Source organism: Myotis brandtii, unplaced genomic scaffold, assembly GCF_000412655.1.
Source record: "Myotis brandtii unplaced genomic scaffold, ASM41265v1 scaffold213, whole genome shotgun sequence".
Lineage (NCBI taxonomy): Eukaryota > Metazoa > Chordata > Mammalia > Chiroptera > Vespertilionidae > Myotis > Myotis brandtii.
Window position 1 is genome coordinate 2,216,296 of NW_005357962.1, and position 19,559 is coordinate 2,235,854.

Genomic DNA, 19,559 nt, shown 5'->3' on the forward strand with positions numbered 1-19,559 from the left:
GAGAGTAAAACTCAATCTAAACCACTGGTCCTCAACCCTCTTCCACAGTGGGAGCCTTTAAAAAACAGAACCAGGGGTTCCACTCTCCAGAGATTTGAATTTAATTGGTCTAGAGTACTGCCCAGCCATGAGGATTTTAAATGCTCCCCAAGTGATTCTGATACATATCCAAGGTTGAGACTCACTGCTCCAGCCCTGGACATCTGATTGTGAATCTTGCTCAAATGCAGATTCTGCTTACAAGGCCTGGAGGAGGGTGGGGAGCTGAGATTCTGTATCTCTAACCAGCTCCTAGGTGAAGTCCATGCTGTTGTCCAGACCACACTTTAGGCAGCAAGAATAGGATGTTAGAGATGCATTTAGGATCAACCAAAACCTAAAGAATGAATACAAATATGAACTGTAAGAATATACCAGAGCCCTGGCCGGTGAGAATTGGAGTGTTGCCCGCACACCAGAGGGTTGCGCGTGTGGGAAGCAACTGATCAATTGATGTTTTTCTCTCTTTCTCCTTTCCTCTCTCTGAAAAATAATAAAATAATATATTAGAAAATAAAAGATTTTCTAGCCACCAAACTAAAGAGCTGCAGCAACAGCAGAATGGAGAGAGGGAACAAGACCTGAAAGAACTAAGTCAACTGCTAATAAAGAAAAGGGGAAAGAACAGCCCTTTATGGGCAAAAGCTTCTACCACGAACATTTATTTTTGTTAAAGCAGATTATAAATTCTCATCAGTACAAATATATATAACGTACATTTGATTGTAAGGCCAACGTTCAAAAGTAAAAATGAGATGGGATCTCACGTTGTTACCAGAGGTCAAGTGGCTGCAACTGGCAACGGGATGTTCTGTCCACAGGGAGGGGGACGAGGACACACACGGAGACACACACACACACACCTAATAAAACCAGAAACTCCATCCCCACAAAACTCATGGGAACACACTTAAAGGACAAAACAAAACCCACCAAGACCCACATGACAAACCAACAGAATAACCTGCGTTCCAGTCTATGCATATGATGTCATTGTCACCTTAGTGTTAAAACAAGTAAAGGATTAACATAAGGAAACTGCAGCAATATATAAAAAGAAAATACATATTCTCTATAGAGCATATTTAGACTGATTCCATTAAAATAATATTAGAATTTCACCATAGGTTTAAAACCAGGACAATACTACTCTTTCATTTTCTTTATTTAAACTACAACCTAGTGACTGTATTGGTCATAAGCATGATTGTTGTTGCAATGTGCTACTCTACTTACAATGACTGATACCAAATAAGCGAGGGATCCGGTCTGCACCTCCAGCTTTTCCCCTTTTACTTCAGTAGAAATCAACGATAAATCAATCTTATGTACAATTTCTTACAGCTAACCCTTTTACCTTTGGCAAGATTACTTACAACTTATACAACTTTTTAATATTGAGAACTATTTAAAATATTCTAAATGCATAAAAATAAAGATTTGGCTTTTTTGATATATATTTATAATATTTATTCTTACTCAAAATGGAAGCTCAACTTTACCCCTAAAATATAGCTCTGCTGGGCAGCTGCTGATGCGCCCTCCTGGGATTCTGGCAGCACCGCCTGCCTCTTGTCCTCGGCCTAAGCATAGGCCACCCTATTCTCAATCTCTAAGATGGGCCAGTATTGAGAGGAGGCAGGTGCATGGCCTGAAAAAAAAGGGAGATCGTTTTGCTTCCCGTTGTGTTCTATATTCCATTAAATGTGCTTTGAATACAGATTCCTGTTCAGATACATCTGCCTCTCTGTTGTCAGAGATTTGTAAGGGGCTGAGGCAGGAGGGGGACAAAGGGCAACATTTTCTTGACTTCTTTAGCCTAACAGGACAGCTCTTCTCTAGGAATGGTTTTCTCACTTTTTTCAAAAATCACCCCACACAGCACTCTGCACCTGGACATACTCCTTGGGACCTTTGGGATTAGTGAAAAGTGTGCTATTGGGAACACAAAGTCTCCTTTGCTCCTTTGACCTTCACCCTCCCCCTGCCCTTGCCTAAGTACAGACAAAATACATAAGCCATGGGGACTGCTCAAAGTTCAATTTCAAACGTCTTCTGTAGGTCACTGGAGAAGGGGTTGGTGGGGGAGGGGTTAGTACGCTGCTTGGACTTGCTCTCTAATGCAGCCCACTGGGCTTCGAAAGGATCCACGGGGCAAGTGCCTATAGGAACCTCTGTGTGCTTGTCTCCTGAGGCCAACCTACCATCGTCTACACCATTGAAAGCTGCAGAACCATTGAAGTGCTCAGCAGGAGGCTTGAAGAAGGGACTGGCACAAGCACTGCTTGTCTCATACTGAGGGAATGTCTGCTGCTTGACCAGGCTGGGAGACTGATGGGGATGGGCAGCCTGAGGGTGGCCTGCAGTGCCAAACACATTGGCTACCATCTGGGAGGGAGTGATGCCCACCACAGGCACATTAGGGGCTGGATAGGGCATCCCATTGGCCACAGGATAGGCCTGGGCAGGGATAAAGGCTGGCTGTAGGGGCGGGACGGCACCCACTGGCATAGGCTGAGAGGTGAGGAATGCATTCCCTTGGAAAGGTGGCGCTGGCTGGGAGATGGCAGTGGGTGGAGGCGGCTGGAGGACTGGCTGCAGTGGGACAGCTGAGGCTGGGGGCTGCTGAGCCCGGACGCTCTTGGACACCTCTTCTAACCAGCGGTCAGCCTCAGAGGGAGTACGTCTGTGGCCAGCCTGGAAGAGACCTGGAGAGGCAGCACCAGAAGATTGACCCCACTCGGTCCCTGGAACCAACATGAGAGAGAGAAAAGAGTCAGTCTTTCGGAGTGTTTTTCTTCACCTGATGATCTTGGTTATTTGAATGATCCTAACGTGGAGCAAATCCCTCTAGTGGAATAATCTGTTACTAGCAGAGGAGTTTTGTGGCAGCATGTGTCAGATCATGCTGCTGTCTCAGCCACATTGAGGAGCTGTCTAGATATGGCTCAACTGCACTGAACCAGGCAGCTGGCTGGCACAGGAAACCCTTCCCTGATGCTGTGGCTCATCTATGGTACAGAAACCACCTTGCACATGCGCAAAGGGCCCAAGGTGATTCACCTTCTACTCTAACAGAACGAAGAGAAAATACTTGGTTCTGTACCTCATGACCCTTGCCTGGCTTCCTGACACATGTTGCCTTCCTGATGAACTGCCTTTATTACTGTTTAAAATTCTCTTGGTTTTATGGTTAAATGTTCATTATAGAAAAACTAGAAAGTATAGAAAAGCAAAAATAAAGTGTTTTTTATAGCTCTTGTTTTTGGGCCTTCCATTATAGGAGGCAGGGTCCCCTCATCCTATAGGCTTATCTACCTATTTCCAAATCCAGTGACAGACCCCCTCAGGGTAGGCCCAGGAATCTGTACTTTATGAAAGTTCTATGGGTGGTTCTGTTCCATAGTCTTAAGAACTGTCAATTTAACCTCTTCAGTTCTTTCTCCTTCTCCATCCTTTCTTAATAGTAGTTTATTTCCAGGAGAGAATATACTTTTCCTAAAAGCACTTCTCCCTGGTTCCTACTCAGGTAAATGGCTGATTTTCAAACCGGGGTCACTTAGCTGATCCCAGAATCCTCACCACCATCTGTGGCCACCTTACCCGAATGTGTGGCTGCAATTCCCTTGTTAACAGCATCAAGGGCATGCGCCCAAGGGTTGGTTTCACGCACAGGCATTGCTACGGATGCTAGAGCAGTATGGGCTGGCTTAGCAGCAAGCACATGGAAGGCTGAGTCAGTGCCATTAGCTACAATGGGAGCAGACAACATCAATGGAGTTAATTCATGCAGGGTGCACAGGTGACCTGTTGGAGCTGGGTCAGTCAGGCCAATGTGCAATACTAATGGAACAGACAGAAGAGTTGGTGTTGGGATAACCATACCATCTTGTAGTGGATACACAAACCTTTTGGCAAAGAGGGAATTAGAGGTTGTAATGAAAATGGCTATCTGGAGTCAAATGACTGTTCTAGGACACTATGTGTATGGGGAGAGAGGAAATGAAAGCCTAGAAAAACAATTTCAAATTAAATTGAACAGAGCGGCTTTGTCTTACAAGCAGCAAAAAGCTAATGCATAGCCTTTGGCATAATGATGTATATGAAGCATTTCCCTCTCCTATCACTTTCCCAAAGACCAAGTTATGGCAATAGTAACAACAATGGGATAAATATAATGATTCCATACTATGTTCTAGGTCAGTGGTCCTCAACCTTCCTAATGCCGCGACCCTTTAATACAGTTCCTCATGTTGTGGTGACCCCCAACCATAAAATTATTTTCGTTGCTACTTCATAACTGTAATTTTGCTACTGTTATGAATAGTAATGTAAATATCTGATATGCAGGATGTATTTTCATTGTTACAAATTGAACATAATTAAAGCATAATGATTAATCACAAAAACAAAATGTAATTATATATGTGTTTTCCGATGGTCTTAGGCGACCCCTGTGAAAGGGTCGTTCGACCCCCAAAGGGGTCTCAACCCACAGGTTGAGAACCACTGTTCTAGGTGCTATGTTAATAATACTTTAGTGTGCATTATCTCATTTAATTCTCTCAAAAACCTAGTAAGGCTGGTATTATCCCCATTACAGATGAGAAATCAAACTTGGTATATGTTTTCATTTGCTTAGTAAATCTATAATTAACTACATAATTAATTTTATCTTCCTTTTTGGAAGATTTTTTCCTCTTTGGTAATGTTGATAATATCTCGAAGCCCCTACTATTCTTTTCTTGTCTCCCCTTATCAAAAGCTCCTGAGACCTTGTTCCTGTACTCTGGGCATCTATTCCATCAGTTGCTACTCCTCAGTCCATCTATCATTCATATTTATTATGGAGCATAGAAGCAGGTACCTTCCCCTGCCTACACTATCACTATTCCCTCTTTAGGACGAGGCAACCATGCTGTGGCTTTGGTACTATTTACCAGGGCTTGTCTAAAAAACTAGCTTACCCTTCGACTGGGAGCCCCTGAAAGGCAGGGAAAAGACGATGTTCTATTCAGTTTTACACTCATTGCCTTGTGAATAGGCATATAGTCAGTAGGATGTAGCAGGTACTATATTCAGAAAGACCTGGGTTTAAATCCTGGCTGTGCAAGTTGGGCAATTTACTTAAGCTCTCTGAGCCTCATTTTCCTTATCTGTAATGCTTACCTCAAAGGGTTGTTGTAGAGATTAAGAGAGAGAGAACATGCATGAGTCCTTACCATGATGTGGCAGGAGGCACCAAGGGCTCAATAAATTGTGCCTATTATTATTGATATTATAAATATTTGTCAGATGGAAAGCTATTTGGCACACATGACTTTAAAGGTATAAAGCAGGGGTCCTCAAACTACGGCCCGCGGGCCACATGCAAATACAAATATTGTATTTGTTCCCGTTTTGTTTTTTTTATTTCAAAATAAGATATGTGCAGTGTGCATAGGAATTTGTTCGGTTTTTTTTTTTTAAACTATAGTCCGGCCCTCCAACGGTCTGAGGGACAGTGAACTGGCCCCCTGTTTAAAAAGTTTGAGGACCCCTGAATAAGACAGTTTGAGGACCCCTGGTATAAAGGTTTATTTTTAAAAAGAGATTCCTTGTAGGAAAAACATGTGGTAGTTTACTCCAACAGGAGCAGGGTACTGTTCTCACAGCAAAGCTTTTTCTGAGCTCTCTTTCAAAAGAAATAAAGAAATGGCAATTATAAGGAGGTCAAATTCTAAGTCTGTAATTTAAGTAATACAGACTCTTTGCTGACCTCTGAGTCAGTAACTGCTAACTCAGTAACTCTGAAAACAACAACTTTTAGTGACTCTTCAATGCCACAAAGTCAAATTCTAGGACACTTGTTATAGAAGGTTCAATGAACTAAAGAGCCAAAAGAAGTACCTTTTTCTGTAGGAGCCTCCTGAGACTGGGTAGAGACTAGATGAGTCCAGGGCTTCTCAACCTTGGCACTATTGATATTTTGGACCAGATAATTCTTTGTTGTAAGGGTGGCTAGCCTGTGCACTGAAGGATGTTTAGTAGTAGCTCTGGCCTCTACACAGGTGCCATTAGCAATCACCCTTTACCAAGTTGCAAAACCCCAAATAAAATATGTCTCCAGACAACGAATGCCAGATCTTCCTTGAGGGGCAAAATCACCCTGGGTTGAAAACCACTGTGCTAAAGAAAGAATAACCTAGAACCAACTCTGATGACTGCTGCGTCTGGAGAACTGGCTGGATACGCTGACTTTTAACAGTGAAGGGGCAAATGAAGCAGTCGGTTGGGACTATAGCTCCTAATAGAATAGGATGAATGATAGGTAGGTACATGCAAAATGACAAATGCAGACATCTCAGGAAACAGGAAGGGGAACAAAGAGCAAGGACACTGTTGAACAGGGAAATGAATCCATCTGAGACATCAAACAGGGAAATGAGTCTGACCAGCTTTCGGAAAACTCAGGATGCCAACTTACAGTTAGTGAGCAGCATCATGAAATGCCAGTATCAGAGAGAAAAGCTGAGCAGGCTAACAGGGCACTAACCTTGAAAGGTAGGAGACTGTGGTGCCACCACTGTCACTGGTTTGGTCATTGGGGCGGATGAGAAGGGATCCTCGGAGGGTGTGCTGAAGGCATTGGTGATCTGTGAGCACAGGGAGCTGATACTCTCTGCTTCCCCTTCTACCTCTGGCACTGCAAAGACAAACAGAAAATGGCTCCAGACAGAAACACTCAATAATCCAAATAGAACAGTATGGTACAAGGTGGCATTTTATACTGTATCCCTTATTTGTGAAAACAAAAGTCTCAACTGACAGGTGGGGCTATAAAAGCAGCTTAAAAAGAATTACTGTCCACTATTTCATTGGCTTTTCAGGTCAGGAGGTATGAAATGTCAATAGTTCATGTACTGAGGTATATCTTCCTCCCTTGCAAATCCCCAGATTCCTTTTTGTGCCAAGATGTTAGCCAGAAGTTTCTGGAAGACGTGAGTGACCTGTTTGTCTTCCAACCAGTTCACAGGTGTGATTTAAGCTCTGAAGCTATTTAGTAACTATCAGAAAATGGGTTAAAGTCAAGGGCACCAGTGGATGCTCAGTCCTTTTCTCTATGATAATCCATAATAATGTCATCACTCTCATTTTCCTCCAAAGTACAAAGTATAGTAACTGTGAAAACATCGAAAAGTGAACTGAGGTCCAGGACTCTCGAGGCTTTTTTCTTGATGCTGACTCCGGGATACTGTGTGTCACTGAGGAAGATAAATGTCTGCTGTTCCTTTATTTGCTCAACTGTGAAAAGAGAATGCTAGTTTTTGTTTCCTATCTGCTCCAGAATGAAACTAAAAACAGGTACTTGAAGCATCTGGAGTTTCCGTTTTTATAGGAGCTGAGAGCTGGACCAACCCTCGGTAATCGTCTAGTGAACTGTTCTTTAGGCCCAGTTTCATGTGTCAAGAGAACTTAACTCTCTGTACTTTTATACCACCACCAGTGAGAGTGCCCTATGGAGACAGAGCTTCCTCACGCTCTGAGGAAGCACTGGCTGGGTGTGTCTCAGAGTGAAGTGAAATAGAGTCCAATAAAAGCACTGACCAGATCTGACACTTTAGCTCCGGGTCTTATGATGAGGATAGAACTACCGGGGCTGGCTCAGCTGTACAGAGGCCACACAAAGCACTGTGTGGCAGTTCTGAAAGGTAATGAATATGTGTGAGCAAGCCCACTGTCTCTGATGAACAACAGATCTTAGATTCATACAGGAAGCCTGTTTAGAGTTTCCTCCCTATGGAGCCAACCAGCCACAAGAACAATGAGCACTTATCCATTTCTTCTGGTACATCTGACAGTGATGCTGTTTATCTTTATAATTAATTCCCTGCTGGGTCCCAAATGGCAGGATAAGAATGGAAACTTGAGACCCTTGATGTTTGGAAGCAGGCTGGCTGAGAGGTAGTTAAGTACACTTCCATCAGGACAAACCACAAATCTTATAGCTCAGGCTAGGAATTCCCATTATGGCTCTATTACTTGTCTGTTGAAGAGAAATGAATGCTTCACATCTCCCTCCAGGAACCTTGTTTTTCTCCCGATGGGAAATGATACAAGATACATATAACCATAAACCAGCCTGGGGGGCAAGGGAGGGCTAGTTTGGTGGGATTAGTGTTTCGACTGGAAGTGACAATAATGTTTCAGTGCTAGAGCACCAGTGAGTCAGGTGGATGCTGCATTACCTGCATTTTTTATGGGGAAATCAGTCTTCCTCTGCATAGTGGAAGGCAAATCGTTGATGCGCAGGGAAAGCTGGCGTTTAAAGGGTGACATCTTCTGGCTAAGAGCAGGAAATCCTCGGAAAGAGCCTTGGCGAGCAAGCTGTTCAATTGGAGCATGGCGGCGTGGGATGGCATGAGGATTGTTCATCTCCAGAGAGGCAGTGGCATCCGAAGTGGGAGAAGTGGGAGAAGACGGCGATGGGGCAGTGTTGCCAGGGGCCACTGATGAACCAACAACTGTCTTGTCTGCTTCAGCTAAAGGTCAAGCAAGAGAAAGAGGACCTTAGCAATGTCTTCAAATAATTGGAGCTTACACAGCTGAGGAACTCAAAAACCCTGGTAGGTCCTTTACCCATCTCCTTCCCAATGTCTCTTAAAAGACAGGTTAAAAGCAAGGCTCAGATCTATTTTTCAAACAAATAAAAGATTTAACCTACTACATGTCCCATGATATAGCTACCGAGACACACATATTAGATCTCTGATTTTCATGCAGTGATTCATAATATAAGCCTTTGAACAAGCTTAAAAAAATAGTACAGATGAACTTCTAATGTGAAGTCCTTTAAAGAATGATGATTTATGGTTTTCTTTAAAAAATACACACACACACACATATATATTGATTGATTGATTTCAGAAAGGGAGAGAGAGATAGAAACATCAATGATGACAGAGAATCATTGATTGGCTGCCTCCTGTACACCCTACTTTGGGGATCCAGCCTGCAATCCAGGAATCGAACTGTGACCTCCTAGTTCATAGGTCGACCCTCAACCACTGAGCCATGCTGGCCAGGCTGGTTTATGGTTTCCAATGTTTGTTTGCTTACTTGTTTGGGGGAGAGGACTTTGGGAGTGGCAGTTAGAAAAGTCTAAATAAGCATAAGTTTGATTAGATGTTACAGAATGGCATAAAGCAGTCTTTCAATCATGGACAATATGCATCGTGGCTCATTTGAATAAAAGCATACAGAAGTAAAATTTTAAATTGGAATAAACTAAATATAAGACTGTTTCCATGTGCGTACCAGCTGAGACCCAATCTGCATGTGGAAAATCTCTAGCACTTCCTCCCCTCACAACCCCGCTATAGCTGTTGGGATGCTACCACTTTGGCAGTTGCTGTGTGGAGCATGGAGTATTATGTGGTGGTGTTAAAGAGCACGCTTCCAGTCAGAAGGTCACCGAGCACACTAAGTAACAGCTGTCCATATTAAATTTCCTAATAAAAATAACACGGTGTTTCTTATTCTTTAGGATACTGGCATAAATGCTTATGAGAAATGAACTACAGTGGGGCCTTGACTTACGAGTTTAATTCGTTTCGTGACGGAGCTCGTAACTCAAATTACTCGTATGTCAAATCAAAAGTGAACGAGTGAGACACGTGATGCTGGGCTGATGTTGTGGCGTTCACTGTGACGTTTGCTGCGCCAACTAGCGGTGGGGTATCTGAAACTGGCCCGTAACCCGAATTTTAGCTCGCAACTCAAAGCAAAAAATTGGCCGAGAGCTCGTATCTCGAAAAACTCGTTAGTCGGGACACTCGTAAGTCAAGGCCCCACTGTAATCACAATGAATAATTTAGCTTCAAATAAAAACATGTATCTTTTTTTGGTCTTAAAAATTAGAGCTGTTTGGGTCAGTATTAGATTAATGAAGTTACCCAAAATGGCTGGTTTAGAACTGAAAGAATATGGTAAAAAATAGCAAAATTATGTTAATTTATATTTAAACTGAATTGTTTAATTCCAAAATATGCCATATTTGTTTCAACCTCAGTTATACACAAGAATGCAAAGCATTTCACCAAGCCCTCTCACTATACACCCAACCCAACTTTAGGCAACAGACTCTTGAGTAGCTTGAATGCCTGTATAGGCATGTGTACATTTCCGCTACGCTGCCATGTGTACCTGAAAACACATTCTGCAAAAATCACACACTAAAATAAACAGGGCTATAGGAGAAAGAGCTAGGGGCTAGCTTCTCAAAATCTAGGAACTTTTTTCACAAAAGCACTAAAAAGCAGTAATAATATAGTGCATGTCAGCAGGGCCTTTGCAGCCTGGACCTGGGATTTGTACTTCTTCCTTTAAGATGTAGGTTCTTTGTTGTTGTCGTTAATTCTCACCTAAGGACTTTTTTTTTTTTTTAATAGACTGAGAGAGAGAGAAACATGGATGTGAGAGACACACATTGAATGGTTGCCTCCTGCATAGGACCCCAACCAGGGCCGGGATGAAGCCCGCAACAAGGTGCGTGCCCTTGACTAGACTCGAACCTGGGAATCTTCAGTCTGAGGGACAACTCTCTATCCACTGAGCCAAACCGGCTAGGGCAAGATGTAGGTTCCTGACAGCATCTGCTTCTCACACAGATCAGATGCATCTGAATTAAAAATCTGCTCCAGGAACAGATTTTCTCCATTTTGTTTTTCAACACAGGGAGGGCAATGTCTTTGCAGCTTATTCAACTGCACTCTTAGCTTCCCCAGGTAGCTTAACATAATAAAAAGGGTAAACAGTTTCAAAGCCACTAAACAAACTACTCTAAAGGAAAGGACTTTGTTTAGATTTTCAGCTTTTGGTTGTTGTTATTAATCCTCAACCCAGGATATTTTTCCCATTGATTTTTTACAGAGTGTGGAAGGGACAGAGGGAGAGGTGGGGGAGGGAAGAAAGAGGGAAGGAGGAAAAGAGAAACAGAAACATTGATGTGAGAGAGACACATTGACTGCTTGCCTCCTGCAAGTGCCCAGACCCAGGCCAGAGATCGAATCTGCAACTCAGGTACATGCCCTTGACCAAAAATTGAACCCATAACCCTTGGTGTGTGGACTGATACTCCAACCACTGAGCAACATTGGCCAGGGCCAGCTTTGTTCTTGAGTTCTTCACATATTGCTAAGAGTTCTCTTTGTGAGAAAGCTTAGCCCTGATAGCTTCAAAAAGTTAACCCTCTGGGGAAAACTGTTTAATAAACACACACTGTAGTAGAACAGACTGTACCTTTCTTGGCATCTTGGATTTGCTTCATAATCTCCTCTCTTTCTGCTAGCTCAGTGGCTGTTGTGACACGGAATGATCCTTCTCTTGTAAAAGTGGTCCGGCTGGCATCAAAAGTAGCAGTCACTCCACATTCCTTCTCCCTCTTCTGCTTACGTTCTAAACAGGCCGCAAAAGCACAGCCTACAGCGTGGCTCAATCTTTCACCCTGTACATAACAGAAGGTTCACAGAATGTTTTTAGAGTTACTATACCAACAATTACAAATGAGTTTGGACCACAAATAAGTCTGTTTTACACAAGGCAAAATGTTGGGAGCTTAACCTAGATTTTAATATACTAATATGCCAAATTAATTTAAATAAATTACCTTAGGTAATACCTATGATACTTTACTGTAACAGGCATTGGGTAAAGTGACAATCGGCAACCTGTGCTTTTGTGAGCAGCCACTGAGACCTTCTTATTATTAGTGAGGCTCCCTCTGTCACTCACAGTAGCTGTGCCATCAGGTTAGGAGATACTGCTGAAGGTTTCAAGCTCTAAGTCTTGAAATGCAAAACCCTATTTGCTATTTAGGGGAACAGTGGAAATATTTACCAAGCATTTCTAAGAACCATTGGAAAGGCAGGGCAAGGTTCAGGAGCTTAAATATACTGTCAACATGTCTAGGAATAAAAGGTGCAAACTTAAAACTTTGAATAAATAATACAACTCCAGCAATGAAAAGGGAATCAGGCAAAGGAAAGCTTAGCTTTCTCAGTCCCCCCCTTTCTGAATATTATTCCCAAGGAACCCTTCCCATTCTAGACCCAAAGGGCTTTCAGGCTTTCTCCTATACCTTCCCTATATTCTTCTAGCTCTCTCTTAGCCCCAACTCTACCCCCAACCACACACATGCAAAAGTTAAAGCAGTTTGGCTCAGTGGATAGAGCGTCAGCCTGCGGACTGAAGGGTCCTGGGTTCGATTCTGGTCAAGGGCACATACCTCAGTTGCAGGCTCGATCCCAGGCCCTGGTCAGGGCACGTACAATTGATGTGTCTCTCTCACATCGATGTTTCTCTGTCTCTTCCTCTCCCCTCCCACTCTCTCCAATAAAAACCAAAAAACTGCTTTTTGTTTGTAAGACTTCACATGACAATAAACTGTTAAGATTTCAGTGACTATAAAATGTAAAATTTCACATGACTGCTTAAAAACTGACAGACTTATTTTTTATGAAACCACATGAGTTTCTAACTTTTTAATAGGATGATATAAGGGTAGGCGTGAAAGCATAGAATAGAAGAGAGTACCGAAGGAGTTTTAGAACCCGTTTGCATTTGCACACAGCTCTATTATAAGGACAGAGGTATAGGCCAAGGAAGCTTATTCTTTCTCTTTAGGTTTCAGGCAGAAGTTCTTGAAGACAGATCCCTCCTCAAGCTCCATCCCAGACCCAGTTGGAGAAATAGCTTTAATAATAGTCACTATTTAAAATTTTTTTTTATTGATTTCAGAGAGGAAGGGAGAGGGAGAGAGAGATATAAACATCAATGATGAGAATCATTGATTGGCTGCCTCCTGCATGCCCCCCGGATTGAGCCCGCAACCGGGGCATGTGCCCTTGACCAGAATCAAACCTGGGACCCTCCAGTCCACAGGCTGACACTCTATCCACGGAGCCAAACTGGCTAGGAATAACAATCACTATATTGAGAGCAGTTACCATGGGCCAGATCCTATGCTAAGAGTGCTTAAATTCATTAATGTAAGTTAGTTTTTGCAACTGTTATCTCCATCTTATAGCAGTGGATACTAAGACTTAGAGAATGTTAAGTAACTTGCTACAAATCCCACAGCTAGTGAGAACCAGAATCAGGTCTGGAACCCATATCAGATTCAGAGCCTGAGCTCTTAATATTTGTTTATACCACTGTCTCCAAGAACTTAAGAAAAAAAAAATCTTTTGGTCAATTTTAGAATATGGTCACCACTCTAAGGTTAAACCTTGCCAAGGATGTATTAAGTTGTAACCTTTGTGAATGGCTATTCTGCCTCATTCTGTCTGACTTTTAAAAACTCAGAAATTATACACTCAATGCTGTACTATAACTATAGTTAAAATCACCATCAACATGTAAGAGACATCTTTCATATTAGAATTTTAGGTAATTTACATGAAGGATGATACATTAGGTTATTCTCTATTTTTAAACAAGATGAAAAATTTCTACCATGTAACAATTTCTAGCACACTCATTATACCATAATTTAGTATTTCTGTTTTTTTAATTAATTGGAAATACACTCCAACTCAGTTCTTTCATTTGTAGTGGAGTTTCTTTGCAAATAAATTTATAAGCACCTTTCAAATGCCAATATCATCTACCCAGATGTCTTAGCAAATAAATACATGTAAGATCTTGAAAATGGTTCTAATAATGAAAAGTTTCAAATAAAGTGTAGCAGCCACCCTCCCAGAATACTTCTACTTTCCTTTAATGACCATGGATCTCACCTAGTCAGTCATCTTGCTCCGAGAGTTGCAAGGTCACACCAAGAGTGTGGATTACTTGAATAAAAGGAACGAAAGCAGACTAGTGTAGGCACTTCCAAGCACTGTAACAGCACGTACTTGTCAAGTGCAAAGTGCTTGACTGAGCCAACCCGGAAGGAGCTTTGCTGACTGAGGCTAGTCATGATGAAATCCAGGTTGAACTCACCGTGTCCTTGACAGCCATGAAGCAATGACAGATCCAGCGCCGAGTGGTGCCATCACGACATATGTAAGAGAAGGCTCTATCAAAGTTTCTATCTGGTGCACAGAAAGAAACTTTTTCTATTGTCTGGTCAACTATGAGGTCCTTGAAAAAGGGAAACACAAAGGAACAGAGAATTATGAGGTTATTCAACCTTCTCAGAAAAAGCACAGAATGTTCGTTTTATAATACGGAATCCTCACACCTAATGCACTGAACCTATGGAATAGCTGGATCTGAGGCCAGCAGTCTGAATACTAAGAATTTGACCTTAGAGAGATCCCATGAGGTCCTTTGTCCAGAGGCCTCTCACTTCATCTTCATGTTCTAAAACATATGCTTGCTGGTTATAATTTTATTATGGTAGAGCCCATGTTCAATGCGCAATATATGTAAATCAATATATTTAATCCAATTTCCATATAACTTATTTAATAACATCATTCCCCAAATTTCTATTTATTAACTTACTGATGATTAAACTTTGAGGACTTTCTGTTTATATACTTGCTGAATGACCCAGTATATGCATAGTATAAACATTACACAAAATGTTCTTAAAAATCTGGAGATTCTGAGGCTCTTCTGTGTGATATTTTCATGGCCTAGAATCCCTAGGTGCTGAGATGAGGCTGTAAAACATAAAATTAAATCAAATGGCTTTTATGTAGGATTGCTGAGAGTTCCTGTTGCTCCATAAACTTGCCAGTCAATTTTTAAAAAATTTGCAACTCTGGCCCTGGTCGGGTAGCTTAGTTGGTTAGAGCATCATCCCAATACATCAAGGTTGTGAATTCAAACCCAGGTCAGGGCACATACAAGAATCAACCAATGAATGCATAAATAAGTGGAACAATAAATTGATGTTTCTCTCTCAAAACAAATTAAATTTTTTTTTAAGATTTGAAAATAAAATTTTTTTGGCAGCTCATTATGATTTTATTTTGCATAACTATGATTACTATAAACTTCCTCTTTAGCAAAGAAATTGTCTTTTGGGTTGTCTGTAATTTTCTTATTGATATGTAGGAGTTATTTATATATTCTAAATATGATCCCTTTATAGACTATACAGATTGCAAAATTTCTTTTCCACTCATAATAGGTCCAAGAGTGACAATCCACTGATTATTATTATCACTCTGTGTGGAAAGAACTAATTAGTGTCAGTGCTATAAGCAACCACCAGGGGGAAACAACACTTTCTCATTATTATACAAAGCAATTAAAAACAGCCTCCATGTACAAATTTCATACAAAACACTTATAAGTTCTTAAAAATAATCTAAATAAAATGATCGTTGTTTCCAAGATTCATGTACGTTTAACACTACCACTTCTCTTGAACTTAAGAAAAAGCCTTTGATGGAAGGTGAAAATAACTAAAATGCAGTTATATTAAATCACTTAAAATTTATCTGGTAAGTTACCCATCAAACTGCTCTTTACTGGTCAGACTTTCTCCCAAGTCAGGTGACATTTTAGTTTTTCTGAAAAACTGCCTTCTTGCTAAAATTTCTCCAGACTTTAGGTCTCTTAGGAAATTTAAATTAATGATTAATATACTTATATAACACTATATGCTCTCTAAGGGAAGAGTCTATGTCTCTAATCTTATTAATCCTCACCCGAGGATATTTTTCCATTGATTTCTAGAGAGAGTAGATGGAGAAGGAGAGACAGAGAGAGAGAGAGAGACACATCAACTAGCTGCCTCCTGAATGCACACTAACCAGGGCCAGGGAACTTGCAACCAAGGTTATATGTCCTTGACCAGAATCAAAACCAGGACCCTTCAGTCTGCGGGCCGACCCTCTATGCACTGAGTCTAACCTGCTAGGGCATATGTCTCTATTCTTATAGGTATGTAGGATCACATTCTTTCAAATGCAAAATGCTACCTCTGATTTGAGATATTGTGTAGATTCTAAGTAAATGTTAATCTAATGAGTCACTTACTAGTTCTTAAGATTTCATTTAAATTGGGTTTTCAGTTAAATAGCAATCAATTCAAATATCACTTTCTAAAAACAGAGTTCTGTTAAGGAACAAGAAGAAATTTCTAATGTGGTCCATCATATTTAAAAATATTTTTTAAACTGTGGTAAAAGGTCCATCATCTTTTCCATCAAATTTGTGGGGTTAAACATTTTTTTAAAATGTGTAACAACAGAAATAGAACTCAGATCTTAACATTAAGTGAAAATGCTTGGTAGGCTAAACATGCTACGTCATGTAGGGCAAAAATGCGGAGAGAATTCTATTTTTTATAAGGTAAATGAGTAACTAATTGGCTTCCTAAACATTAACTAGTCTCAGAAGATTGTACTTTGGACAAAGTGAAGGATACAGAGTGACTACAACTGCTTAATGGCACTATAAATGATCATTAGGAATTAAAAAGACGTATGAGCTTACATTTAAGCTTGTAAAAGTTTTACCTTAGTTTTTTCATCCACAACTCTGAGTCCATCTGCTGATACCCACAGGACTGCCTTAACAGCTTTCTTTCCAGTCTTTTAAGAGAAACCAAAAAGAAAGGAGAGAGACACACACATATAATGTATATTTTAAAAAGTCATCTTCCATAGAAAACACTGACTTCTGCCTTCCAAAATTCACATGTACAAATGGAGTCCAGGAGAGGTGCCCAAAGCCATATACTCAAACCAAACTGCAGAAACATTCAGGAAAAGACAAGCCAAAGCCATTATTTTAGAAACGCAATGCAAAACAATACAATAAAAGTAAGTACAGGGGAGGGGATATATTAAAACCAAGATAACACGTTCCATAAAGGGCAAAGAATTCATAAGTAGATTCTTCACTCATTTAAAAAATAAACCAAGAAAATCACAAGTCAGATAAATTTAAACACATAAGGAGTTACACCACAAGTAGCTTCTACGAGTGTATTTAGAGTAGGAAGTAGTACATGAGTCTAAATTGAAATGCTGACCATTCTACTACCGTGTGACCCCAATGTATACAGCAGGACCTTAATCATCTGAAATTTTCATGTTAAAAACCCAATAATTTTTCATTCTTCCTTTAAACCATTATTTTTTTCTTCCAGGATTAAGACAGAACTAGTTTAGTTTTTAATTTGACATTAAATGCATGGAAACATTTTGGAGACATAGGAGAATTAAAAAACTGTTGAAAATATTGTTATAACATGAATTCTTTTTACTGCTAAGAAAAGACTTCTTTTGCACATAAGAATCACATGGGAAAAAGCTGATATATGAGATTTCTCCTGTGATGGAATGAAAACAGGAGAGTGGGAGTTTGTAATAGCAATTTAACAGCTTTCTTTCTTTCTAACTGCTCCAAGGATATGAGCAAAATAAAGCAAAAGCAAAGTGAGGGCTGAGAATAGATATCAAAACATCATAAAAAGTATATATCAAAAGGGATCAGGTACTAAAAGTTGGAGCAGCAGCTTCTAGAAGGGACAAGGAAAGATAAAGAAACGTCTACCATTCTCCTCTGTGTGTGTCCAAACCCAACACTCCTCGGTAGGAAAGGAATGGCCTTATTTGAATGAGCTGTGTGATCCACCCGGACTCATCATCTCCATCACCACCACACATCTGAGGAGAGCCTATTATATGCCAGACAGTGGAAATACTGTACTTGAATTCACACAGCCCATTGAAAGGTGACACTCAGATAAACAAAAAATACAGTGATGAGTGCTATAGAACTGAAAACAATACTATATAATAAAACCCTACTAAGCAAATTGACTAAAAGGCGGAATGACCAGTTGCTATGATGAGCACTGACCACCAGGGGGCAGATGCTCAACGCAGGAGCTGCCCCCCAGTGGTCAGTGCATTCCCACAGAAGCTGGGCTCATGGCTGGCAAGCGCAGTGGCAGTGGTGGGAGCCTCTCCTGCCTCCACAGCAGCGCTACAGACCCCTTGGTGGACATTCCCTGAGGGGTCCTGGACTGCGAGAGGGCACAGGCCGGGCTGAGGGGACCACCCCCACCCCCAGTGCACGAATGCCATGTGCCGGGCCTCTAGTGTATAATGATATCAGAAAGCAGGCATGGTCAAATCTGTGGAATCAAAGAAGGTTATTCAAAGGAGAAGACAGAACTGGGTACTAAAATAATTTTTTTAGATGTCCCAGATGGGGGTAAGGAGGGAGGGAACTGACAGAAGTAGTGGACATACCAGACAGAAAAAACAGCAATACTGGACATGTCAAATCTGGGCTCTATAAATATTGGCTTGAAAGTATGATGAGTGAGCAAGGCATGGTGGGAGATAAAGAGTAAGAAAGGCCTAGGCACGGAGGGCCTTGTAGGCCTTCTAAAGAATTCCATCTTAATTCTGGGGGCAATTAGGAGCTACTGGAGGAATTTAAACACAATTAAACAGATTTTCATTTTTAAAACATCACTCTGGCAGCAGGGGAGAGGGGTTGGAAAGAAACTGATAGGAGGCAAAAGACCACAAGATTTCAGATGAGAGAAAATGAGGTTGAGCTTCTTGATTAAGACTGGGATGGAGAGGAGAAAGTTTTACATGGTAATTGTAAGGGAGAAGTTGAGGATTCCTATCAGGTTCCTGGCTTGGGTAACTGGCTAGAGAGGTTAACTAAGAAAGAGAATAAAGGAGCCTGGCTGGTGTGGCTCAGTGGTTGAGTGTCGACCCATGAACCAGGAGGTCAGGGTTTGATCCAGGTCAGGGCACGTTGCAGGCTCGATCCCCAGTAAGGGGCATGCAGGAAGCAGCCAATTGATGATTCTCTCTCATCACTGATGTTTCTATCTCTCTCTCCTTCTCCTTTCCTCTCTCTGAAATCAGTAAAAACATGTTTTAAAAAGAGAGAATAAAAGAGATGCAAAAACAAGTTTGAGAAGGGGAAGAATAAGACTTCAATTTTGGAGAAGCAAAATTTGAGATGTCTGTGCAACATCAAGGTGAAGATGTCCAACAGGTAATTGAAAAATAGGTCTGAAGCTCAATAGAGAACTCTAGATGGAATTTTAAATTTGAGAGACATTAATCATGGGAATAATAGAAGGGCCAAGGCTAGAAGAGACTATCAATAATTAAAGAAGTAGGAAAAGATGAGTTAAGTCCTTGAAATATAAGAAAAGAAATAACCAGAAGGACAGGAAAATGGGTGATTGAAACTAAGGGAGAAGGGTTTCAAGAAGTAATGGGGTGGTCCAAAATGTCAAATGTTGCAAAGTGATCAAGTTTGAAAAGATGTGCAAAGTGTCCATTTGATTTAGCAATGAAGACACAATATAGTGATAGAGGTTGTGTGGTTAGTTTTATGTGTCAAATTGGCTAGGCTATGGTTGCTCAGTTGTTTGGTCAAACACAAGTTTAGATGTTGCTGTGAAGGTATTTTGTAGGTGTGATTAACATTTACAATCAATGGACTTTAGGTAAAGGAGATTACCCTGATAATATGGTGGAAGAGGACTAATCCAATCAATTGAAGGCTTTAAGGGTAAAAACAGAGGCCCGTCT

The 19,559-nt window shown here is 41.0% G+C and overlaps 1 protein-coding gene across 7 annotated transcripts in view; it reads right to left on the reverse strand.

Annotated features, from left to right (window-relative positions):
* Positions 1–685: 685 nt before the first annotated feature.
* Positions 686–19,559, reverse strand: part of NUMB (numb homolog (Drosophila)) — a 141,221-nt gene continuing 122,347 nt past the window's right edge. For 4 of the 7 annotated variants that reach the window (XM_005865812.2, XM_014539326.1, XM_005865815.2 and 1 more), the window contains 7 exons: positions 16,500–16,574; positions 14,023–14,163; positions 11,320–11,524; positions 8,268–8,561; positions 6,575–6,724; positions 3,643–3,789; positions 686–2,786 (listed from right to left, as the gene is read on the reverse strand). In XM_005865812.2, the coding sequence (XP_005865874.1) occupies positions 2,071–2,786; positions 3,643–3,789; positions 6,575–6,724; positions 8,268–8,561; positions 11,320–11,524; positions 14,023–14,163; positions 16,500–16,574 (1,728 nt within the window). In that variant the 3' untranslated portion in view covers positions 686–2,070. The remainder of the gene's footprint in view (positions 2,787–3,642; positions 3,790–6,574; positions 6,725–8,267; positions 8,562–11,319; positions 11,525–14,022; positions 14,164–16,499; positions 16,575–19,559) is intronic. The other 3 variants (XM_014539328.1, XM_005865814.2, XM_005865813.2) reach the window with 1 other exon arrangement.